Here is a 26,482-nt window from a genome sequence, read left to right as displayed (position 1 = left end):
GTCAGTGTTGATCAAACAGCTTTTTAATTCTGGTAATTCTAGTTCCGAGCATTAAGTTACTCAGAACCAGTAATACAATCTCAGTAACAAGTTACATTATCTTATTAAGATAATTATGGACAAGCTTAAAACAAGTGAAATGCTCTAACATAAAAACTGCCTGGTAAGAAGAAATATCTTGTCAGACAAAAAACAAGCAGATATTGCCTAGATTTAAGATATTTAATCTTACTTAGATTTCAATTTTTGCAGTGTAACCAGCTCAGCTATAGACTACACCAGCATGACTAGTATCTATGTGGACCCTACTACAGTTTAACCAGCTCAGCTATAGACTACACCAGCATGACTAGTATCTATGTGGACCCTACTACAGTTTAACCAGCTCAGCTATAGACTACACCAGCATGACTAGTATCTATGTGGAACCTACTACAGTTTAACCAGCTCAGCTATAGACTACACCAGCATGACTAGTATCTATGTGGACCCTACTACAGTTTAACCAGCTTAGCAGTACTATAACAGAGCCAAAACCCAGGATAGAGGGACTGAGTGAATGTGGTCTGGACTCTGTGGAGGAGGGTCATTGTGTCAGAGACACTGTAGAAGGACAGAGTACCTGCCTTGTGATCCAGGTACACTCCTACTCTGGAGGACTGAGGGCCTGATACTTTAGTCTCAACATTATTGTGTCTGAACCAATAACCACCACGATAACACTGTAAACTCCAGGACTTGTTATTGTATCCAAATGCACCATCTGTCCCTGTTCTGCTGATGTCTTTATATGAGACTGCTGTATCAACATCCTCCCCACTCCACTTCACCTCCCAGTAACAGCATCCAGACAGACCCTCTCTACACAGAACCTGCTCGTAGTTGGTGAATCTGTCTGGATGATCAGGATATGGTTGGACTCGACTTGTGCATTTCACCTTTTTGTTCCCTTTAGACAGAGAGAGGTGTGTGTGTGCTGTGTTTGGGTCCAGTGTGAGCTGACAGGAATCTGGGAGAAGAGCAGAGCAGAGACCAATGAGGGGAGTTAGAACAATAAGTTAAGTCAGATACTGTATCTACCCTGTCTTTGATTAGAGCACAGCAGAGATCAAATCAGAGAAATATGAGGAGTCAAATAGATACCCAGTCTTTGATTAGATCTACTATTGCTATATATTTCTAGAGGGATTGTTAGGAGTGTCAGTAAAAAGAGACTGTTAGTTACTTCACAATAAAGAGACTCACATTGTAACAACTGTTCTCTGGTCTTGGGCTCTGGAGGCAGTACAACATCCACTATATTCACTACAGATACACAAACACATTGACAGAGAGAGATAATGTTATCATCATACCATATTCCACATGTATATGACTAGTAGGGAACTTTCAATGGTCTAAAGTTGATGTTCTTATTATTTTCAACACACCTGTAGTGGAGATCTTGGTCCATTCTCCTTTAAGGAAGTCTTCTAGTTTCTCTCTCAGTTCAGACACAGTCTTACTCACATCTCCAAAGTACTGAAGAGGACGGACAACGATGCTGGGTAAGTCTGAAGATACACTGATACTGGAGAGAGACTGATAACTCTGGAGAGAGAGAGGTACAGAGAGACCGAGAGCGGGAGGGAGAGAGACAGAGAGCGTGAGGGAGAGAGACAGAGAGCGTGAGGGAGAGAGACAGAGTGGGAGAGAGAGAGAGAGACAGAGTGGGAGAGAGAGAGAGAGACAGAGTGGGAGAGAGAGAGAGAGACAGAGTGGGAGAGAGAGAGAGAGACAGAGCGGGAGAGAGAGAGAGCGAGCGGGAGAGAGAGACAGAGAGAGAGACAGAGAGAGAGAGACAGAGAGAGAGAGAGACAGAGAGAGACAGAGAGAGAGAGAGATGGAGAGAGACAGACAGGACAACATAATGATTGCGATGAATAGTTTCACATTAAGTTAATTTCATATCACATAACAAGGCAGTTTAGTTACCTGGAGGAAATGGATGTGATCCTCTGTGTGTGAGAGCTGCTCCAGCTCAGTGCTTCTCTTCCTCAGCTCAGCTATCTCCTGCTTCAGTTGCTCCAGGAGTCCTTCAGCTTGACTCACTTGAGTCTTCTCTTGGGCTCTGATCAGCTCCTTCACCTCAGAGCGCCTTCTCTCAATGGAGCGGATCAGCTCAGTAAAGATCTGATCACTGTCCTCCACTGCTGACTGTGCAGAGCGCTGTAGAGAGAGAGAGTTAGAGAGAGGGAGAGAGAGAGAGAGAGGAAAACAGAAGAAAAAGAGAATGAGAAACAGACAGTTGAAAAAAGAGAGAGAGAGAGAAAAAGAGAGAGAGACAGTAGGTACAGAAGCCTCTCTGCTGCTTTGAGTCAGAATGCTGCCACCCTGCTCTCCAGGTCCACCAGGCCTTGTCCCCCTCCTGGACAAGCAGGTACAGCACCGCCGCCCTCAGCCAGTGACGCCCCGACCAGAAAAGAATTCACTAAGTTGCTCTGCAGTTCCACAAGCAGACCACCGGGGGGTTGAGAATGGCCAATTTCTGCCATAGGGAGGATGCTGCCAAGTTGTTGATGATCATCACCCTCCCTCTGTGTGACACTTGGGAGAGGAGCCACTTCCACTTTGTCATCCTCGGCACCACCACTTGTGACACTCCTTCCCAGTTCTTCCTAACCACCCCTCGGTGGCTGTATCTGGGCCCTCCGCCTGACTGGCTGTCAGCTCTGGATCCAATGAGCCGTTTGAAAACAAGGCCTCCTCCTCCGCTTCCGCAGACCCCCCCCTTCATCCTCCATTGGCACAATACCGTCCTCCTCCTCCCCAGTCTGTCCCCTGGCACTTCCTCCCTGATCAGTGCCTCTTCCCCAATGACAGGCAATATTTCCTGGGATGAGCCCACCAAGCCCTTACCCACTGGAGTCTCCGTTACTACAGCAACCTGCCTCTGCTAAATGACTCACTAGCTGAACAATCTTTAAATCGCCTTTTTTTAGGCAGATTTAGACTCTTAATCCTTTTATGGCTGCAAGCCCTAAATCGGGATCAATATGACAACAGCCAGTCCAAGTGCAGGGCGCCAAATTCAAAAACCATAAATCTCATAATTAAAATTCCTCAAACATACATGTGTCTTATATCATTTTAAAGGTAATCATGTTGTTAATCCCACCAAACTGTCCGATTTCAAATAGGCTTTTCAGCGAAAGCACTACAAACGATTATGTTAGGTCACCACAAAACTAAAAATAATCATAGCATTTTTCCCAGCTAATGATAGCATCACAAAAACCAGAATAGAGATAAAATGATTCACTAACCTTCGATTATTTTCATCAGATGACACTCATAGGACTTCATGTTACACAAAACATGCGTGTTTTGTTTGATTCAATTCATATTTATATCAAAAAATCTGAGTTTACATTGAGGCTACATGAATCACTAAATGGAAAAACATCAAGTGACTTTGCATAGCCCGTCGTTTCAACATGAATACTCATCATAAATGTAGATGATAATACAAGTTATACACATTGAGTTATAGATATACCTCTCCTTAATGCAACCGCAATGTCAGATTTAAAAAAAAACTTTAAGGAAAAATAACTGCACGCTATAATCTGAGACGGCGCTCAAATTAGCATGTCACAGCTGCACAGATAGCGTCACTATAAACAACAAAATATATTATAAATATTTCATTACCTTTGTTGGTTTCGATCAGAAGGCTTAGCAGAAACTCCAGGTCCACAATAAATGTTTGTTTTGCAGGGTGAAACATGACCTAAAATAAGACCTGTTTTTTCAATACAACTAATAGGAGCTGGCAGGGTGAAACATCACCTAAAATAAGACCTGTTTTTCAATACAACTAATAGGAGCTGGCAGGGTGAAACATCACCTAAAATAAGACCTGTTTTTCAATACAACTAATAGGAGCTGGCAGGGTGAAACATGACCTAAAATAAGACCTGTTTTTCAATACAACTAATAGGAGCTGGCATGGTGAAACATGACCTAAAATAAGACCTGTTTTTCAATACAACTAATAGGAGCTGGCAGGGTGAAACATCACCTAAAATAAGGCCTGTTTTTTTGCAATTACTTCAAAACTACGGCAAACAGCTGGGACATATGATAATATTATATAACTGGGCTCCTTGGCGGATGCAATGAACTAGTTTTATCAGTAAATGTGGTTAAAAATGTAGTGTCCAGCCTAGTCCTAGCCCCCGCTGCTGGCTGGTAGCGCTTGTCTGCCCTAAATCCCCACACTATCTGTGCTAACAAACCCTGTGTACCACCCCTCCCCCTGTTTAACCTTAAATTTTGTAAACAAACACTTGCCTACGAAAAGAGACACCTAGCTGACAGTACACAAAACAAAAACCACTTGCAAATTTACCAAAACGAACCAACTCTTTACGGATCTGTTCGTCCGTAATAAACGGAGGCAGATTAGACACCACTACTCTTGTCGAAATCGGCACCAACACACCCCTCACAAAAATCATACTGGTAACTAGCCGGGCAACAAGACTCACCTTTTTCATTACCACAACCACCGCCTTGTTCATTCTGGCATGGCGCCACCTACTGTGCTGGAGTGTGTTCAATCACGGTTTACAACATTTCTAAATCCTCTGACCTCACTCAGTACTTCTGAGAAGAAAAAAAAATAGCCCTACTAACTTCTAATAGACCCTCCCCCATCCCCAAAATCCCTTCCAAACCCCCCCAACCCCGTCCAACCTCAATGACCCTAAACTTCAATCTGTCCCTCTCTTCAACATACTTACAACAATATAACAACACATGCTCCACCGTTTCATTCACCATACCCTCCAGACACAAACCATTCACATGCTGCCTGTCACGACTTCCGCCGAAGTTGGCTCCCCAGCCTGTTCGGGTGGTGCTCGGCGGTTGTCGTCACCGTCCTACTAGCCGCCACCGATCCCTTTTTCGTTTGTCTGTTTGTTTTGTCTAATTAGTTTCACCTGTGTTTCTGTTGTTTGGTTTAATGAGCTTCCCTATTTTTAGTAGGTGGACCCGCCCTTGTTTTGTGCGGGATTGTCTTTATGTTACATGTGTGCGTTTTAGGTAGAGGTGGATTTATTTTCTATTTTACTTGGCACCCTGTGTTTTTGGGTTGTCACGTTGTTGTCTGCACCCTGTATGTTTGGGCTTCTCATTTTTGTGTGCATAAGTAAAAAGCACTTTACCCCAGTAGAACTCTCTGCGTCTGATTCCTTCACCCACCTAGTCCCGCGTGACACTGCCAACCAGATGGAATGACCAGTTCAATGTACAATGTCCTAAACACAATCGAGTAAACACCACCTCTTCCTTATCACCCATTCCCTCAATTCTCCATAATAACATTAATATCTCCAATAGTAGGTCACTCCTATTAGATTTACCAGATGATAAACTATTCAATACAGACAGAGAATCTGAGCATACTATAATTCTAACAGGTTGTACGTCCTCAACCCACTGGAGGGCAACTATTATCACCAACAGTTCAACTGACTATACTGACAGTTCATCTGTTAGTCTTCTACATATCTGCACATCAAATTCAGGAACGTAAACGCCTGCTCCTGTGCTCCACTATCTGGGTCCTTGGATGCGTCTGTAAAAAGTGGTAAAAAATCACAACAACTTCTACCAATGTAATTGTCAACCAGTTTCCCTTTATCACTGACTTCTGACCAATCTTTCCTTTTCTCTACCAAGGTTAGATCAACAACAGGATCTGGGAGTAACCATGGAGGAACATCCCCTCTCACCACAGAAGGGCCAACCTCCAACTCCCTCAAACCACTCTCATCAGCAAGCTTTCCAACTGTCCAACCAAAACCACCGCCTTGTCTACTAGTATATTCCCACAGTCATCTAGAACAGTAGCAGTGGGATGCTCAACCTCACAGCCTTTCAACCCAATAAGCTAATTACAATTTATTACGCTGTATATCCAAAGGCATTTCACCTGCCTCCACTAGTAAGACACATACAGATGTTGATTTAAATGCACCAATACATATCCTTAAAGCTATATAGTGGATTCTGTCCAGCTTCTGAAGACAAGTCTTTGCTGCTGTTCCATAAACTATACACCCGTAATCAATTGTCGTCCTGATCAGAGCTCTATAAATATCCATCAACAATTGTCTGTCAGCACCCCATTCATAACCAGAGACCCACACAACCAACTACCATGAAAGTGATGGAATGAGAGAGAGAGAGACATCATTACAACACTGTACATAGACATAATATAAGGTTTCTTCTTCTTTGAAGCTTAACGGCTGTTGGCATCCAATATGTTGAATTTACGCCCCCAACTGCACTATAATATAAATCTATTTTACTTTGTGATACAAAATGAACATTTAATAAATAATAATAATAATAATAATACCAGAAAAAATCCTTCCAACTAACCCTACACTCATTAAAAACCCACTACCCCATTCCACTACTTTGACCCTATCTGCTCCTGCACCATGCCAACGACCTGGGAGGACGGGACACCACCACTCAACACACCCTGGAACTCTTCTGAAGTCAAATCTCGTATGACCAAATACTTCTCTGCAGCTGTCACCACAACATCTATTTTCTGTGATTTAGGTTCCATTTCTGCGGTACAGTTGATAACCATTGCTATGAACGCTAAGAAGCTAACCTTACTGAAGCATATATCACTCGTTGGCCTATCCCTCTGCTGGCACAGATCTACTACTCACAGGGATCCTCTCAGGATCCCTCACCCTTGACCCATCCTCCTCTACTTTCTTCACTGCCTCAGCATATAACACCTTCTGCACTACTCTGACTCTATCCACCTCTCTCTCACCAGACACTTCTGATCCCCAGCAACATGGACACCCCTACAGTTGACACACAACTTTATCCACCGAAACTACACAAACCTCTATCCCATGACCTCCTGCACACTTCCCACATCTTGGAATCTCCCTCCTACAAACTGCTGCAACTTGACCATAAACGTTGCACCTGAAACAGCTCAGTGGATTCAACACAAAGACTCTAACAGGATAACTGATATATCCTAACATGACTTTGTCGACTCAAAACTCAAAAGGACTGACAGTGACTCAACTGTTTCACCACGATCACCACCGGGTCTGCGTCACACCAAACCGCGGGCATCACAAACACCTGGAATCTTCAACTTCAACTTCAATTGCTCCACCTCCACACTTAACACTACCCCAGAAATCACCCAGAAATCACTCCTTTCAATGGTGTCCTGTTCCTGAGAGCAAAGCAAGAAACAGATCTTGACCCAAGTTGCGTGACACGTAGCACCCACTCCCTCTGGTCAGAAGAAACAAACAAATATCACAACTCCACTACAGGTTACCTTCACTGATTCAACTGCACCCAACTCCTTTCCCACCCACCCTGAAACCACAAATGGATCACAAATGGATCTGCCAAAAGGTATGGATCCACTTTCTCCAACAATGTAACTCCTACTGCACCAGATTCTTCTTTATCATGTCCATTGATGCCAGGCTCTGGTTCTGAGCTCTTCTCCACACCTTCTACCTCACTTAACTCTCCCTCATTCATTTCCATTTCACCTCCTCCAATATCTCTATTCCTTTGAAACATTTTTAGTGTAATGTTTACTGTTCATGATTGTTTATTTCACTTTTATTTATTATCTATTTATCTTGCTTTGGCAATGTAAACATATGTTTCCCATGGAAAGAAAGCCCTTTGAATTGATTTGAATTGAGAGAGAGAGCTCCATGTTAATGTATAGGGGACATGAGTCGGTCATGGTTACTCAAGGTTATGTGATGAGGTAGCCCCGCCTGCGACTTCAAAAACAGTGTCTGCCCTCAGCCCAATATGTCCTCTTGGTGTAACAGTCAAGACGTTGGGTTCTCCCGCAGTAGACCTAGGTTCATATCCCGTCGGTTACATTAAGCAGTCTATTGTCTGAAAGGGGTCCAGACATAGTGGGGTCAGTGGGATTGAAGAGGGGCCCCTCTCCTCTCTCTTTCTGACTGGAGGAGAGAAGTGAACTGGTGTGTCTCCTCTGGTCAACAATACTCACCTTGAAAGACTCCACAGCCTGTTGGAGCTCCTTCAGCTCCTTCTCTCTCTCCTGGAATCTCTGCTGGATCTTCTGCTGACTCATCACCAGCTGCCTCTGTGGAGAATCACTCTTCAATGAGCTATCAAGCTTTATTAGTCCAGTAGATCAATAGTATAGTAATGTGACATAGAAAGGAAGGTCTAAAATATTGAGGAAGTCCCTTTCCAATATGATATTATGTTGCTGTGTGAATGATTATAGTTTTTAATGGTAGGCCTACATATATCAAGGTACTGAACTTTGGACTCAAAAAAAGGCATTCAGAATGATAATACTTTTTGACTTTAGAAACTGGTGATACATTTGGAGAATCTGGGTTAACATATCTATATACTCAAGGTTGTGTTCATTTTTGTTCAACTGAGGATCGATTTCATTTGAATGATCTCATATTCAAACAGTCTTAGTTCCTTCTGTATCATTAATTCTTTGTTTATCAGACAGTCACCAACAAGTTGTTCTGGTCTTACCTGTTTCTCAGTCCTCTCTGCTGCAGCTGACACTGTATCATGGCCTTTATGTTCATCCATTGTACACAGATAACAGATACACTGCTGATCGGTACGACAGTAAACCTCCAGCAGTTTGTCATGATGAGAGCAGATCTTCTCCTGTAGTTGTGCGGTGGCTTTGACCAGCTTGTGCTTCTTGAAAGCAGGAGATTCATAGTGAGGTTGGAGGTGAGTCTCACAGTAAGAGGCCAGACACGCCAGACAGGACATGAGGGCTTTCCGCTTTCTGGTCCCAGTGCAAAAATCACACGCCACATCTCCAGGTCCAGCATAGCACAGAGCAGGAGGGGGAGCAGCCTGGAGTCCTGTCTTCTTCAGTTTCTCCACCAGCTCAGCCAACATGTTATTTTTCCTCAGAGTGGGCCTTGGAGTGAAGGTCTGTCTGCACTGAGGACAGCTATAGACCCCTTTCAGAACATCCTGATCCCAGCAGCCCTCAATACAGATTCTACAGTAATTGTGTCCACAGGCAGTAGTGACCGGCTCCTTCAGTAGATCCAGACAGACAGAACAACAGAACTGGTCCTGGTCCAGCAGAACTCCCTGCTGAGCCATTTGGACGGTTGTTCACTCTCACACAGACAGACGACAGACTCAGATTAGTTTTATTTTCTCAGAACATAGTTTGAGGGAGGGGGAGGGACTTCCTGGTTCTGCCAGAGGGGTGGGGTTAGAGGGCGGGACTGAGAAGTTAGAGGAAGGGAGGGAGAGAGAACTGCATGCAACGTCAAGAAGGAGACAAAGAGTTTAGTTCCTAGGTTAGGGCCCTTAATATGGAATAAATCCAACAAATGTGAGTTGTTAGAATATTTTAAGTGTAACAGTTTCTATGAAGTACATATTATAATTATTTTAATGACCTTTATAATGCCTTATAATACACTTATGTGTTATAACACTGATTATAAGTGTCTATAATAATTAATAAGTGGTTGTAATGAGGGGGGACTTGACATTGATACAACGTACTGTAGGTGAAATGAATACTGTATGTATTGACTGATCATTGAGAATGAGGTAATACTTTACATTACAGTGTGGTTATTACTGTTAGGTCTAGGGTCAGGGTTAGAGGTACTACATACAGCAGTAACCCTAGACATATCTAGGACTAAACATATAAGACGTTTTACAATCAGAGTTCTTTGTATCTCTTCTTAGTCATACAGATCCCCCCACATCTTATAGGTAGATGGAGTTATGAACATATACAATACATTACTTCTGAAACCAGATGAAATGAAACTGTCTTTCAGTCAGAAAAGCTTCTCTAATAATCCTAACCATGGCTGGGTGTCTTCAGAGACTGAGAGGTATAGAGACACACTGTCAAGTCAAAACATCTGGCTGTGATTTCATGTCAAAACCCTTATTCTATTCTAGTCTTTATATTATATTGTATCATATTCTATGATAATATATTATATCCATATGGTCCACTCAGTAGAGTGTTAATGATGACTGTTTGTTGTGTACATTGATTGAATGGTTAGGACTATCTCTCTGTATTCACAGTTTAAATCCCAAGAGACCAGGAGACCTAAAGGAAGCCTTCAACACTGCATCCCTTCATCCAGTCATAGTAAACAACCTGTCTGTCTATCTATTGTGACAGTTGTAGACACAGCCAACTTCTCTGCTGTGGTTGTTGCTGCTATCAGTGTTCAGGTCAAGGTACAAGGTGATTGTCCTCACTGTGACCCATATACAGAGTTCAACCACTCTGGGTCACGGGCGCCGTGGACGTAGATTAAGGCAGCCCTCTGCACCTCTCTGATTCAGAGGTGTTGGGTTAAATGCGAAAGACACATTTCAGTAGAACGCATTCAGTTGTACGTCTAAAAATATATTTTGCTTCGTTGTTTTTACAGCATAGTTCCAATATGATATTGTGAAGTAGCATGTACATGAATAATGTTTTTTTTTAACCTTTATTTAGCTAGGCAAGTCAGTTAACAAATTCTTATTTACAATGATGGCCTAGGAACAGTGGGTTAACTGCCTTGTTCAGGGGAAGAACGACAGATTTTTACATTGTCAGCTTAGGGATTCAATCTAGCAACCTTTTGGTTACTGGCCCAACGCTCTAACCACTAGACTACCTGCCGCCACATTAATAATAAAATACTCAGCCTGCAGTTGTTTCACCTGGTCGTTGTTTCTCAAAGGCACCAGGTAAATGTGTTTCATAGATACCTGGTGCCTCTTCAAAACCACAGTTAGGTCCAGTATGGACTATCAATACAAGTCACCATTTAGAATGTGACCCAGTTCAATAGGTCTGAACAGAACTGGGGGATGTCAGACATGAAGTTGTCTAAACACAACTGGAATATCATTAGTTTGTGATTCATTGTTAATGGATTTTCAATTAGGAACACAGAGGAACAACCTGACAACACACATAACAAAATAACAATAACAACAAAGAGGAGGACACCACTAAAGTCATGACCATATTGTCATGTTGTAATGACAGGGAGAAACAATCTAACATCTAGAACACTACTTTAGATCTGGTCTAAAGAAACCTAGTGCACTACGCAGGGAACAGGGAGCTATTTGGAACAGAGACACTAACTCCTGTAGGAAAATCTTTCTCTTCCTCATCTGTCTGATATATCTGCCCATTTCCCCTCCCATCCTCCCTTTACATTCTATTCTATCAGACACACCACTAGCTCACCTCCACACAATCCATTTACAAGTTAAAGACACACCTTGGAATAAATAACAAAGGAAAACTATTACTAGATGAAGTTTAGTGTTGTATTTTTTATTTCCCATCACCATAAATCATATTTAATCACTGAACAGTAGCAGACCTAACTTCATCTGTTCCTGACTCTGGATAGCGGATTAAAAAGACCATCAATCTCCAATGATATTAAAGTACTATTCTGAACATTACTGATATACTGAGTGGCAAGTCAAGATATCTGCTGGTTTAATTGTTTGGTCAATAGCACCACCTGCTGGACAGGTTTAATGTTGCTTGACTGAGCAGTATGGGAGGATGAAAGATGCCAAATTTAGGGCCGGTTTCCTGGACATCTACATTGAACATACTTTTTATTCTAGGACTAGGATTAATCTGTGTCTGGGAAACCAGACCATATAGTTTAGTAGAAAGTAAGTGATACCAGCTTGTAGTGGGCTGACTAGTCCTGAATTGTCCTTTTGTTCCTGGACCATTTTCCATGCAGCTCCAGCTGACAGAAAACACATCAATTAGGGCCGAGCCTCTAAACTGTTCAATGATACTGAAGTGAATTACATAGAGACAGAGAACCAACTGAGAAAACATATCAATGGTTCTGAATGACAACCAATATACATCAACACCACACATCATGATTCATGGAAATGCACAAGATTAAAACAATATGAATGTATTGAATTTTAAATCATAACAGTTTAACCAGCTCAGCTATAGACTACACCAGCATGACTAGTATCTATGTGGACCCTACTACAGTTTAACCAGCTCAGCTATAGACTACACCAGCATGACTAGTATCTATGTGGACCCTACTACAGTTTAACCAGCTCAGCTATAGACTACACCAGCATGACTAGTATCTATGTGGACCCTACTACAGTTTAACCAGCTCAGCTATAGACTACACCAGCATGACTAGTATCTATGTGGACCCTACTACAGTTTAACCAGCTCAGCTATAGACTACACCAGCATGACTAGTATCTATGTGGACCCTACTACAGTTTAACCAGCTCAGCTATAGACTACACCAGCATGACTAGTATCTATGTGGACCCTACTACAGTTTAACCAGCTCAGCTATAGACTACACCAGCATGACTAGTATCTATGTGGACCCTACTACAGTTTAACCAGCTCAGCTATAGACTACACCAGCATGACTAGTATCTATGTGGACCCTACTACAGTTTAACCAGCTCAGCTATAGACTACACCAGCATGACTAGTATCTATGTGGACCCTACTACAGTTTAACCAGCTCAGCTATAGACTACACCAGCATGACTAGTATCTATGTGGACCCTACTACAGTTTAACCAGCTCAGCAGTACCAGAGAGACAAAACCCAGGATAGATGGGCTGAGTGAATGTGGTCTGGACTCTGTGGAGGAGGGTCATTGTGTCAGAGACACTGTAGAAGGACAGAGTACCTGCCTTGTGATCCAGGTACACTCCTACTCTGGAGGACTGAGGGCCTGATACTTTAGTCTTAACATTATTGTGTCTGAACCAATAACAACCATTATAGCACTGTAAACTCCAGGACTTGTTATTGAATCCAAATATATTATCTGTCTCTGTTCTGCTGATGTCTTTATATGAGACTGCTGTAATAACATACACCCCACTCCACTCCACCTCCCAGTAACAGCGTCCAGACAGACCCTCTCTACACAGAACCTGGCACTGGTTGGTGAATCTGTCTGGATGATCAGGATATGGTTGGAGTTGGTGTGTAGTGGTCACCTTTCTGTTCCCTTCAGACAGAGAGAGGTGTGTGTTTGCTGTGTTTGGGTCCAGTGTGAGTTGACAGGAATCTGGGAGAAGAGCAGAGCAGAGACCAATGAAGGGAGTCAGAACAATAAGTTAAGTCAGATACTGTATCTACCCTGTCTTTGATTAAAGCACAGCAGAGATCAAATCAGAGAAATATGAGGAGTCAGATAGATACCCAGTCTTTGATTAGATCTACTATTGCTATATATTTCTAGAGGGATTGTTAGGAGTGTCAGTAAAAATAGACTGTTAGTTACTTCACAATAAAGAGACTCACATTGTAACAACTCTTCTCTGGTCTTGGGCTCTGGAGGCAGTACAACCTCCACTATATTCACTACAGACACACAAACACATTGACAGAGAGAGGGAATGTTATCATCATACCATATTCCACATGTATATGACTAGTAGGGAACTTTCAATGGTCTAAAGTTGATGTTCTTATTATTTTCAACACACCTGTAGTGGAGATCTTGGTCCATTCTCCTTTAAGGAAGTCTTCTAGTTTCTCTCTCAGTTCAGACACAGTCTTACTCATATCTCCAAAATACTGAAGAGGACGGACAACGATGCTGGGTAAGTCTGAAGATACACTGATACTGGAGAGAGACTGATAACTCTGGAGAGAGAGACAGAGAGACAGAGAGGGACACAGAGAGAGACACACAGGGAGAGAGAGAGACAGAGAGACACAGACAGACAGAGAGACAGAAACAGAAAGAGAGAGACAGAAAGAGACAGAAAGCGAAAGACAGACACAGACAGACACAGACAGAGACAGAAAGAGAGACACAGAGACAGAGACCAAGACAGACAGAGAGAGAGACAGAGAGAGAGACAGAGAGAGACTCAGACAAAGAGAGACAGAGACACAGAGAGAGACTCAGACAAAGAGAGACAGAGACACAGAGAGAGAGAGAGACAGAGGGAGACAGACAGACAGACAGACAGACAGACAGACAGACAGACAGACAGACAGACAGACAGACAGACAGACAGACAGACAGACAGACAGACAGACAGACAGACAGACAGACAGACAGACAGACAGACAGACAGACAGACAGACAGACAGGACAACATAATGATTGAGATGAATAGTTTCACATTAAGTTAATTTCATATCACATGTAACAAGGCAGTTTAGTTACCTGGAGGAAATGGATGTGATCCTCTGTGTGTGAGAGCTGCTCCAGCTCAGTGCTTCTCTTCTTCAGCTCAGCTATCTCCTGCTTCAGTTGATCCAGGAGTCCTTCAGCTTGACTCACTTGAGCCTTCTCTTGGGCTCTGATCAGCTCCTTCACCTCAGAGCTCCTTCTCTCAATGGAGCGGATCAGCTCAGTGAAGATCTGATCATTGTCCTCCACTGCTGCCTGTGCAGAGCGCTGTTAAGAGAGAGAGACAGAGACTGACTTGCCTGTGCAGAGTGCTGTTGAGAGAGAGAGAGAAGAGAGAAAGAGAGAAAGAGAGAGAGAGAGAAAGAGAGAGAGAGAGAGAGAGAGAGAGAGAGAGAGAGAGAGAGAGAGAGAGAAAAAACCCAAAAAGGCATGTGGTGTTGATGGTATCCTCAATGAAATGATCAAATATACACACAAGAAATTCCAATTGGCTATACTAAAACTCTTTAACATCATCCTTAGCTCTGGCATCTTCCCCAATATTTGGAACCAAGGACTGATCATCCCAATTCACAAAAGTGGAGACAAATTTGACCCCAATAACTACCGTGGGATATATGTCAACAGCAACCTTGGGAAAATCCTCTGCATTATCATTAACAGCAGACTCGTACATTTCCTCAGTGAAAACAATGTACTGAGCGAATGTCAAATTGGCTTTTACCAAATTACCGTACAACAGACCACGTATTCACCCTGCACAACCGAATTGACAAACAAACAAACCAAAACAAAGGCAAAGTCTTCTCATGCTGTGTTGATTTCAAAAAAGCCTTCAACTCAATTTGGCATGAGGGTCTGCTATACAAATTGATGGAAAGTGGTGTTGGGGGAAAAACATACGACATTATAAAATCAATGTACACAAACAACAAGTGTGCGGTTAAAATAGGCAAAAAACACACACATTTCTTCCCACAGGGCTGTGGGGCGAGACAGGGATGCAGCTTAAGCCCCACCCTCTTCAACATATATATTAACGAATTGGCGCGGGCACTAGAACAGTCTGCAGCACCCGGCCTCACCCTACTAGAATCTGAAGTCAAATGTCTACTGATGATCTGGTGCTTCTGTCCCCAACCAAGGAGGGCCTACTACAGCAGCACCTAGATATTCTGCACAGATTCTGTCAGACCAGGGCCCTGACAGTAAATCTCAGTAAGACCAAAATAATGGTGTTGCAAAAAAGGTCCAGTCACCAGGACCACAAATACAAATTCCATCTAGACACTGTTGCCCAAAAGCACACAAAAAAACTATACATACCTCAGCCTAAACATCAGCACCACAGGTAACTTCCACAAAGCTGTGAATGATCTGAGAGACAAGACAAGAAGGGCATTCTATGCCATCAAAAGGAACATAAAACTCAACATCCCAATTAGGATCTGGCTAAAAATACTTGAATCAGTTATAGAACCCATTGCCCTTTATGGTTGTGAGGTCTGGGGTCCGCTCACCAACCAAGAATTGACAAAATGGGACAAACACCAAATTGAGACTCTGCATGCAGAATTCTGCAAAAATATCCTCCGTGTACAATGTAGAACACCAAATAATGCAAATCCAGAAAAGAGCCTTTAAATTCTACAACCACCTAAAAGGAAACGATTCCCAAACCTTCCATAACAAAGCCATCACCTACAGAGAGATGAACCTGGAGAAGAGTCCCCTAAGCAAGCTGGTCCTGGGGCTCTGTTCACAAACACACTCCACAGAGCCCCAGGACAGCAACACAGTTAGACCCAACCAAATCATGAGAAAACAAAAAGATAATTACTTGACACATTGGAAAGAATTTAAAAAAAACAGAGCAAACTAGAATGCTATTTGGCCCTTAACAGAGAGTACACAGTGGCAGAATACCTGACCACTGTGACTGACCCAAACTTAAGGAAAGCTTTGACTATGTACAGACTCAGTGAGCATAGCCTTGCTATTGAGAAAGGCCGCCGTAGGCAGACCTGGCTCTCAAGAGAAGACAGGCTATATGCACACTGCCCACAAAATTAGGTGGAAACTGAGCTGCACTTCCTAGCCTCCTGTCCAATGTATGACCATATTAGAGACACATATTTCCCTCAGATTACACAGATCCACAAAGAATTTGAAAACAAACCCGATTTTGATAAACTCCCATATCTACTGGGTGAAATACCACAGTGTGCCATCACAGCAGCAAGATTTGTGACCTGTTGCCACAAGAAAAGGTCAACCAGTGAAGAACAAACACACTTTTGTAAATACAACCCATATTTATGCTTATTTATTTCCCCTTTTGTACTTGAACCATTTGTACATCGTTACAACACTGTATATATACATAATATGACATTTGTAATGTCTTTATTCTTTTGTAACTTCTGTGAGTGTAATGTTTACTGTTAATTTTTATTGTTTATTTCACTTTTGTATATTATCTACCTCACTTGCTTTGGTAATGTTAACATATGTTTCCAATGCCAATAAAGCTCCTTGAATTGAATTGATTTGAGAGAGAGACTGACTTGTCTTAGTGTAATGAGGATGGCTCATTACACTAACACCCCCCCTCCTAAAAACACATTGCGTGCCACCACAACCTCCACACAATCACATTATACAGCACCCAACACCACAGTACAATACACCATCCAGCACCACATTATACAGCACCCAACACCACAGTACAATACACCATCCAGCACCACATTCAAACCGTACATCCAACCCCTCCTCTCCAGACGTACAGACAGCCCCCCTGAGCCCCCATACCTCCTGAAACATCTCCATACTGTTGATCATTTTGTAAAACTCAAACTCAACCCTAAGGCGTCAACAGTAACGGCATTACCCTGGCAACACAGACAAAACATGATGAACAGTCTGTCATTGCAGAAAACGGACACCCCTCCCCAACTCCCAGGTCATCCCGAGCCAACTAGCTATTGGAGTCCAGGGCTCCATGTAATACCCTCCACTGGATGACCCCTGACCTTTCCAGCACTGGGAGCTTATGGCGCACACTCCACCTATACCCTGCCATGCTCTCAGCCCCCACAACCCCCTGCCACTGATGCCCCTTCACTCCCGCTAAGCTCCTGATGTGTCTAACCTTGACACTGAGGGTGTACACTGATGCCCCTTCACTCCTGCTAAGCTCCTGATGTGTTTAACCTTGACACTGAGGGTGTACACTGATGCCCCTTCACTCCCGCTAAGCTCCTGATGTGTCTAACCTTGACACTGAGGGTGTACAGCACCTTACCCCCCACCTCTGAAAACTCCCCCAGGCTCAGAGTGTTAAAAGTCAGTAAGTTCTCTGGACTCTCCTGCCAGTCCCCAGTCTCTGCTGTCACTTGCAGTGGTGGAAACGGTGGTTGCCCTTCCTCAGGTTGCTCCAGCCCCCTCCTCACTGGGTCAGGCAGAGCCTCCTGGACCTCCCCCATGACTCTCTCCAGCCCATAGATCTTGCTCATCCCTAACCAACACAGAGGTCATCAGCGAGGCCCCTCAGGCTTTCTAAAGTCTTCAAAAGACAAGTTAATAAAGAGATCACCGACCATTTTGAATCCCACCGTACCTTCTCCACTATGCAATCTGGTTTCTGTGCTGGTCATGGGTGCACCTCAGCCACGCTCAAGGTCCTAAACGATATCGTAACCGCCATCAATGAGAGACAATACTGTGCAGCTGTATTCATCGACCTGGTCAAGGCTTTCGACTCTGTCAATCACCACATTCTTATCGGCAGACTCAATAGCCTTGGCTTCTCAAATGACTGCCTCGCCTGGTTCACCATCTACTTCTCAGATAGAGTTCAGTGTGTCAAATCGGAGGGCCTGTTGTCCGGACCTCTGGCAGTCTCTATGGGGGTGCCACAGGGTTCAATTCTCGGGCCGACTCTTTTCTCTGTATATATCAATGATGTCGTTCTTGCTGCTGGTGATTCTCTGATCCACCTCTACGCAGACGACAACATTCTGTATAAATATGGCCCTTCTTTGGACACTGTGCTAACAAACCTCCAACAAGCTTCAATGCCATACAACTCTCCTTCTGTGGCCTCCAACTGCTTTTAAATGCTAGTAAAACTAAGTGCATGCTCTTTAACCGATTGCTGCCCGCACCCGCCCGCCCGACTAGCATCACTACACGGTTCTGACCTAAAATATGTGGACAACTACAAATACCTAGGTGTCTGGTTATACTGTAAACTCTCCTTCCAGACTCACATTAAGCAACTCCAAACCAAAATGAAATCTAGAATCGGCTTCCTATTTCGCAACAAACCTCCTTCACGCATGCCGCCAAACATACCCTTGTAAAATTGACTATCCTACCGATCCTTGACTTCGGCGATGTAATTTACAAAATAGCCCCCAACACTCTACTCAGCAAACTGGATGTAGTCTATCACAGTGCCATCCGTTTTATCACCAAAGCCCCATATCCTACGCACCACTGCGACCTGTATGCTCTCGTTGGCTGGCCCTCGCTTCATATCCGTCGCCAAACCCACTGGCTCCAGGTCATCTATAGGTCTTTGCTAGGTAAAACCCCACCTTATCTCAGCTCACTGGTCACTATAGCAACACCCACCCGTAGCACACGCTCCAGCAGATATATTGCACTGGTCATCCCCAAAGCCAACACTTCCTTTGGCCGCCTTTCCTTCCAGTTCTCTGCTGCCAATGACTGGAACGAATTGCAAAAATCTCTGAAGCTGGAGTCTTATATCTCCCTCTCTAACTTTAAGCATCAGCTGTCTGAACAGTTTACTGATCACTGTACTTGTAAATAGCACACCTGATTACCTCATGCCCATATTATTACTTGCCCTCTTGCTCTTTTGCACCCCAGTATGTCTACTTGCACATCATCACCTGCACATCTATCACTCCAGTATTAATGCTAAATTGTAATTATTTTCGCCTCTAGGGCCTATTTATTCCCTACCTCCCTACTCTTCTACACTTGCACACACTGTACATAGATTTTTCTATTTTTCTTTTATTTTGTGTTATTGACTGTACGTTTGTTTATGTGTAACTCTGTGTTGTTGTTTTTGTCGCACTGCTTACTTTATCTTAGCCAGGTCGCAGTTGTAAATGAGAACTTGTTCTCAACTGGCCTACCTGGTTAAATAAAGGTGAAATAAAATATACATACAAAAATTAAAAGGCTGCTCCTCAGGCTGCTGATGCTTCATTGTTTGTTATGCTATAAATTGTTATTTTATGGTTGTAAGTGATAAAATGAACTGGAGCATTTTATATTTTGATGATGATGAAAAATAATTTGTCAACAAAATTACCTGAGGAAATATATTTTCCATGGTCCTCTTCTAGCTTTTAAAGGTCCCGCCATATCTCATAGCTAACATTACCTCAAAAAAGAAAGAAAACTCGAACAAAATGACCTAAAAGGAAATACATTTTTCCATGGTCCTCTTGACTAGAGTTTAAAGGTCCCGCCATAGCTCTATCCTCATTGGTCAATTCTTGGTTACTTCTTGGTTGCACTGGCGTCTCGGATTGGTTGGCGAGGGCAATTCTTGGTTACTTCTTGGTTGCAGACGGCGATATGATTGGTTGTCGCAACCAGAAATTTCCTCGACTCACCCTAGTCAAGGGGGCCGGGGTTCAATACCTGCAATAATTTATATTTGTTGGTTCTCCTAAAAGCAACGCAGGCCTAATACCAGATATATAGCTAACTGTAAAGTAATGAGTGACCACTTTAGAAAATCTGATATTTTATGTCAATCATATTGCTGCTTGTAGCCTATAACTGATGCTTCGTTGTCCTTCGTTCCTGCCCCACCTATCCCACGACAATTGCTGGTTACTAGGTTAACCCAGTTCTGCCTTGCAATAATAACTATAATAAAATAAAAAATAAAAGGCAAATGCTTACATAGCATTTATTGTAATAAAACATATATTTAGTACCATAATGGTATTTACTAACATAATATTATTATTAAAATAGTTCTAGGCTACCCTACCCTAGAATTAGGGTTAAAGCTAAAATAGGTTATACGTAGGGTTAGAGTTTCTGTATAGCACTTTGATATCTGCTGATGTAAAAAGGGCTTTATACATGTGATTGATTGTTAGGTTCAGGGTATTTAAAGAGAAATACTGTTTGGGTTTATAGCTCTCTTGCTCCTCCCTGTGGTCATCTGTGGGTACTACATACCTCATTAACGACACTTGATAGGCTCATAATCTGAGGTAGCAACTGCATCAGAGTTACAAATCAATGAGCTCCAACTATCCATTTGGTTTACAACTCAGTGAACATGCGCAGCATTCTCTCTATTTGATGCCTACTAACGAATAGATTTTGACCCATATCAAATTACCCAACAGCCATTTAGAAACATTACGCTGTAATAAAACAATTGAAATAAGGTTATTTCTTAGTTTAAAACATGTATTCTGGCTGTTTAAATTGGCCACATCTTGAAAAAGAGGCTAGAAACATGCGTTTTGTTTAGGTTTTAAATATTTTTATGGCAAAAAATATGGTTAACCATGACCAGAAAATATTTAATATTTGACGGGTATGTGCCAACCATCTATTTCAGTATGATATACCAGAATTGCATTCACTTACAATGAAATTCTGTATTTCCCTTGCAGCATTGCAGTTGCAGTGCATTTTGTGTGGTACATATGTAGGATTTATTGAATGTATGTAAGGCAATAAATAGGCCATGGTGGCGAAGTAATTACAATATAGCAATTAAACACTGGAATGGTAGATGTGCAGATGATGAATGTGCAAGTAGAGATACTGGGGTGCAAAGGAGGAAGTTAAATAAATACAGTAAGGGGATGAGGTAGTTGGATGGGCTGTTTACAGATGGGCTATGTACAGGTGCAGTAATCTGTGAGCTGCTCTGACAGCTGGTGCTTAAAGCGAGTGAGGGAGATATGAGTCTCCAGCTTCAGTGATTTTTGCATTTCGTTCCAGTCATTGGCAGCAGAGAACTGGAAGGAAAGGCGGCCAAAGGAAGAATTGGCTTTGGGGGTGACCAGTGAGATATACCTGATGGAGTGCGTGCTACGGATGGGTGCTGCTATGGTGACCAGTGAGCTGAGATAAGGCAGGGATTTACCTAGCAGAGACTTGTAGATGACCTGGAGCCAGTGGGTTTGTCGACGAGTATGAAGCGAGGGCCAGCCAATGAGAGCGTACAGGTCGCAGTGGTGGGTAGTAGATGTTGATTTAAATGCACCAATACATATCATTAAAGCTATACACTGGATTCTGTCCAGCTTCTGAAGACAAGTCTTTGCCGCTGTTCCATAAACTATACACCTGTAATCAATTGTCGTCCTGATCAGAGCTCTATAAATATCCATCAACGATTGTCTGTCAGCACCCCATTCATAATCAGAGACCCACACAACCAACTACCACGAAAGTGATGGAATGAGAGAGAGACATCATTACAACACTGTACATAGACATAATATAACGTTTCTTCTTCTTTGGAGTTTATCGGAGGTTGGAATCCAATATGTTGCATTACCTCCCAAAACTGAACTTTAATATAACCTGCCTCTCTCTCACCGGGCACTTCTGATCCCCAGCAACATGGACACCCCTACAGTTGACACACAACTTTATCCACTGAAACTACACAATCCTCTATCCCATGACCTCCTGCACACTTCCCACATCTTGGAATCTCCCTCCTACAAACTGCTGCAACTTGACCATAAACGTTGCACCTGAAACAGCTCAGTGGATTCAACACAAAGACTCTAACAGGATAACTGATATATCCTAACATGACTTTGTCGGGTAAAGACTGAAAACTCAAATGGACTGACAGTGACTCCTCTTTTTCACCGCGCTCACCACCGGATCTGCGTCACACCAAACGACGGGTATCACAAACACCAGGAGTCTTCAACTTCAATTGCTCCACCTCCACACTTAACACTACCCCAGAAATCACTTATTTCAATGGTGCCCTGTTCCTGAGAGCAAAGCAAGAAACAGATCTTGACCCAAGTTGCGTGACACGGAGCGCCCACTCCCTCTGGTCAGAAGAAACACAAACAAATATCACAAGTCCCCTACAGGTTACCTTCACTGATTCAACTGCAGCCAACTCCTTTCCCACCCACCCTGAAACCACAAATGGATCTGCCACCAGGTATGGATCCATTTTCTCCAGAAACGTAACTTCTACTGCACTAGATTCTTCTTTATAATGTCCATTGATGCCAGGCTCTGGCTCTGAACTCTTCTCCACACCTTCTACCTCACATAACTCTCCCTCATTCATTTCCATTTCACCTCCAGAACTTGGTCTGGCGCAGGACTCACTCTGTTTGCACTTGAATTTTAACGTTTGAAATGTCTCTATTCCTTTGAAACTTTTGTGAGTGTAATGTTTACTGTTAATTTCTGATTGTTTATTTCACTTTTGTTTAGTATTTATTTAACTTGCTTTGGCAATGTAAACATATGTTTCCCATGCACATAAAGCCATTTGAATTGAATTGAATTGAATTAAGAGAGGTGTGTACAGGGGACATGAGATAGTCATGATTTTTCATGGTTATGTGATGAGGTAGCCCCGCCTGTGACTTCAAAATCAGGAACGGTCAAGATGTTGGTTTCTCCTGCGGTAGACCTGTGTTCATATCCCGTTGGTTACATTAAGAAGTCTATTCTCTGAAAAGGGTTCCCAACAGTGGGGTCAGTGGGATTGGAGAGGGGCCCCTCTCTCTCTCTCTCTGACTGGAGGAGAGAAGTGAAATGGTGTCTCCTCTGGTCAACAAGACTCACCTTGAAAGACTCCACAGCCTGTTGGAGCTCCTTCAGCTCCTTCTCTCTCTCCTGGAATCTCTGCTGGACCTTCTGCTGACTCATCCCCAGCTGCCTCTGTGGAGAATCACTCTTCAATGAGCTATCAAGCTTTATTTGTCCAGTAGATCAATAGTATAGTAATGTGACATAGTGTCACGTTCCTGACCTGTTTTCCTTTTTTCTTGTATTTATTTAGTTGGTCAGGGCGTGAGTTGGGTGGGTTGGTCTATGTGTGTTTTTCTATGTTGGGGTTTTTGTGTTCGGCCTGGTATGATTCTCAATCAGACGCAGCTGTAGATCGTTTGTTCCTGATTGAGAATCATACTAAGGCAGCCGGGGTTTCACGTGTGTTTTGTGGGTGGTTGTATCGCGTGTCTGCATTCGTGCCACACGGGACTGTTTGTCGATTGTTTCATGGTGTTCTTTTGTTTCGATTCATTAAATAATCATGGACACTAATCACTCCGCATATTGGTCTGATCCTTCTCGCCTCTCCTCCTCGTCCGAGGAGGAGGATTACGACGATCGTTACACATAGGGCCCATAGAAGATAGGGATAAACATTTTGAGGAAATGTCTGTGTGAAATTATATTATTATGTTATGTGAATGATTATCGTTTTAACAGTACCCAAATCAGGGACCTTATTGGGTGTTTGATAACGAATAACAATGGTGTTTGACTTTAGAAAATGGTGATACATTTGGAGAATCTGGGTTAACATATCTATATACTCAAGGTTTGTGTTCAAATTTATTCTGCCGTGTGTCAATTTAATTTGAATGATCTCATATTCAAACAGTCTTAGTTCCTACTGTATCTTAATTATTTGTTTATCAGACAGTCACCAACAAGTTGTTCTGGTCTTACCTGTTTCTCAGTCCTCTCTGCTGCAGCTGACACTGTATCATGGCCTTTATGTTCATCCATTGTACACAGATAACAGATACACTGCTGATCGGTACGACAGTAAACCTCCAGCAGTTTGTCATGATGAGAGCAGATCTTCTTCTGTAGTTGTGTGGTGGCTTTGACCAGCTTGTGCTTCTTGAAAGCAGGAGATTCATAGTGAGGTTGGAGGTGAGTCTCACAGTAAGAGGCCAGACACACCAGACAGGACATGAGGGCTTTCTGCTTTCTGGTCTCAGTGCAGACATCACACGCCACATCTCCAGGTCCAGCATAGCACAGAGCAGGAGGGGGAGCAGCCTGGAGTCCTGTCTTCTTCAGTTTCTCCACCACCTCAGCCAACATGTTATTTTTCCTCAGATTAGGCCTTGGAGTGAAGGTCTCTCTGCACTGAGGACAGCTATAGACCCCTTTCAGAACATCCTGATCCCAGCAGCCCTCAATACAGCTCCTACAGTAACTGTGTCCACAGGGGCTGGTGACTGGTTCCTTCAGTAGGTCCAGACAGACAGAACAACAGAACTGGTCCTGGTCCAGCAGAACTCCCTGCTGAGCCATTTGGACTGTTGTTCACTCTCACAGAGACAGATGACACAGAGACTCTGATCAGTTTCCTCTTCTTATAAAATAGTTTTGGGGTGTGGGATGGTCTTCCTGCTTCTGCCAGAGAGGTGGGGTTAGAGGGAGGGAGTGGTGCAGGCAGGGAGGGAGGGAGGGAGGGAGGGAGAGAACTGCATGCAACATCAAGAAGGATCGAGAAGATTTTAGTTCCTAGGTTAGGGCCTTTAATAAGGAATAAATCTAACACATGTGAGTTGTTGGAATATATAAAGAGTAAAAGTTTCTATGAAGTACATATTATAATTTTTTTAATGACCTTAATAATGCCTTATAATACACAACATGTGTTATAACACTGATTATGAGTGTCTATAATTATTCATAAGTGGTTGTAATGAGGGGGGACTTGATATTGGGGCGGCAGGGAGCCTAGTGGTTAGAGCGTTGGGCCAGTAACCGAAAGGTTGCTAGATTGAATCCCCGAGCTGACAAGGTATAAATCTGTCGTTCTGCCCCTGAACAAGGCAGTTAACCCACTGTTCCTAGGCTGTCATTGTAAATGAAAATGTGTTCTTAACTGACTTAGTTAAATAAAGGTTAAATAAAAATGTAATAAAAATATTGATACAATGTACTGTAGTTGAAATGAATACTGTATGACTGATCATTGAGAACGAGGTAATACTATCTCTCTGTATTCAGAGTTTAAATCCCAGGAGACCTAAAGGAAGCCTTCAACACATGGCTTCATCCAGTCATAGTAAACAACCTGTCTGTCTGTCTGTCCGTCTGTCCGTCCGTCCGTCTGTCTGTAGATGCAGCCAACTTCTCAGCGGTGGTTGTTGTTGCTATCAGTGTTAAAAAAAAACGTACAACTCCATGCTCAATGCAAAAACAGGTTTTTGAAATGTTGGCAAAAATAAAAAATGTAAAAATACTGAACTATCACATTTACATAAGTATTCAGACTCTTTACTCAGTACTTTGTTGCATCACCTTTGGCAGTGATTACAACCTCGAGGCTTCCTGGGTATGACGCTACAAGCTCGGCACACCTGTATTTGGGAGTTTCTCCCATTCCTCTCTGCAGATCCTCTCATGTTCTGACATGCACTGTCAGCTGTGGGACCTTATATATATTTTTATTTTTTATTTATTTCACCTTTATTTAACCAGGTAAGCTAGTTGAGAACAAGTTCTCATTTACAACTGCGACCTGGCCAAGATAAAGCAAAGCAGTGCGACACAACAACACAGAGTTACACATGGAATAAACAAGCGTACAGTCAAATAACACAATAGGAAAAAAGAAAGTCTATATACAGTGTGTGCAAATGGCGGTAAGGCAATAAATAGGCCATAGTAGCGAAGTAATTACAATTTAGCAAATTAACACTGGAGTGGTAGATGAGCAGATGATTATGTGCAAATAGAAATACTGGTGTGCAAAAGAGCAGAAATATAGCGAGGGTGTGTGCCTTTTCAAATCATGTCCAATCAATTGAATTTACCACAGGTGGACTCCAATCCAGTTGTAGAAACATCTCGAGGATGATCAATGTAGACAGGATGCATCGGAGCTAAATTTCGAGTCTCATAGGAAAGGGTCTGAAAATAAGGTATCTGTTTTTTATTTTCATACATTGCAAAAAATTCTAAAAACTGGTTTTCGCTTTGTCATTATGGGATAATGTGTGTAGATTGATGAGGGAAATTATTTATTTAATCTATTTTAGAATGGATATAAGGCTGTAACGTAACAAAATGTGGAAAAAGGGAAGGGGTCTGAATACTTTCTGAATGCTCTGTATGTATGTTAATAGAATGTGTTCTCCCCAATAGTAAAGTTTGTCCAACATGTTTTTCTCCA

At 42.7% G+C, this 26,482-nt stretch overlaps 2 protein-coding genes across 2 annotated transcripts; both read right to left on the bottom strand.

The window, feature by feature from the left end:
• Positions 1-410: 410 nt before the first annotated feature.
• Positions 411-9,248, bottom strand: LOC120052283 (tripartite motif-containing protein 16-like). Its single transcript, XM_038999112.1, has 6 exons — positions 8,602-9,248; positions 8,090-8,185; positions 1,975-2,208; positions 1,431-1,590; positions 1,246-1,305; positions 411-1,009 (listed from the first exon to the last, which is right to left on the bottom strand). Exons 1-6 carry the CDS (start codon positions 9,196-9,198, stop codon positions 495-497), a joined length of 1,662 nt encoding a protein of 553 aa, XP_038855040.1. The 5' UTR covers positions 9,199-9,248; the 3' UTR covers positions 411-494.
• A 3,367-nt stretch (positions 9,249-12,615) lies between these two features.
• LOC120052298 (tripartite motif-containing protein 16-like) lies at positions 12,616-24,622 on the bottom strand. The gene is made up of 6 exons (XM_038999128.1): positions 24,013-24,622; positions 23,122-23,217; positions 14,299-14,532; positions 13,607-13,766; positions 13,422-13,481; positions 12,616-13,185 (listed from the first exon to the last, which is right to left on the bottom strand). Exons 1-6 carry the CDS (start codon positions 24,607-24,609, stop codon positions 12,674-12,676), a joined length of 1,659 nt encoding a protein of 552 aa, XP_038855056.1. The 5' UTR covers positions 24,610-24,622; the 3' UTR covers positions 12,616-12,673.
• Positions 24,623-26,482: the final 1,860 nt, after the last annotated feature.

This window comes from Salvelinus namaycush, chromosome 8 (genome assembly GCF_016432855.1).
Source record: "Salvelinus namaycush isolate Seneca chromosome 8, SaNama_1.0, whole genome shotgun sequence".
In the NCBI taxonomy this organism is placed as follows: domain Eukaryota; kingdom Metazoa; phylum Chordata; class Actinopteri; order Salmoniformes; family Salmonidae; genus Salvelinus; species Salvelinus namaycush.
This window is presented reverse-complemented; position numbering and strand designations above follow the sequence as displayed.

Excerpts from the sequence above, each read along its gene's own strand:
- LOC120052283 (XM_038999112.1), bottom strand. The coding sequence starts at position 9,198 with ATGGCTCAGCAGGGAGTTCTGCTGGACCAGGACCAGTTCTGTTGTTCT. Across the intron at positions 8,186-8,601 it reads CAGAGAGGACTGAGAAACAG|AGGCAGCTGGTGATGAGTCA; the intron begins GTAAGACCAGAA and ends GATTCTCCACAG. Across the intron at positions 1,591-1,974 it reads ATCACATCCATTTCCTCCAG|AGTTATCAGTCTCTCTCCAG; the intron begins GTAACTAAACTG and ends CTCTCTCTCCAG.
- LOC120052298 (XM_038999128.1), bottom strand. The coding sequence starts at position 24,609 with ATGGCTCAGCAGGGAGTTCTGCTGGACCAGGACCAGTTCTGTTGTTCT. Across the intron at positions 23,218-24,012 it reads CAGAGAGGACTGAGAAACAG|AGGCAGCTGGGGATGAGTCA; the intron begins GTAAGACCAGAA and ends GATTCTCCACAG. Across the intron at positions 14,533-23,121 it reads AGGCTGTGGAGTCTTTCAAG|CGCTCTGCACAGGCAGCAGT; the intron begins GTGAGTCTTGTT and ends CTCTCTTAACAG.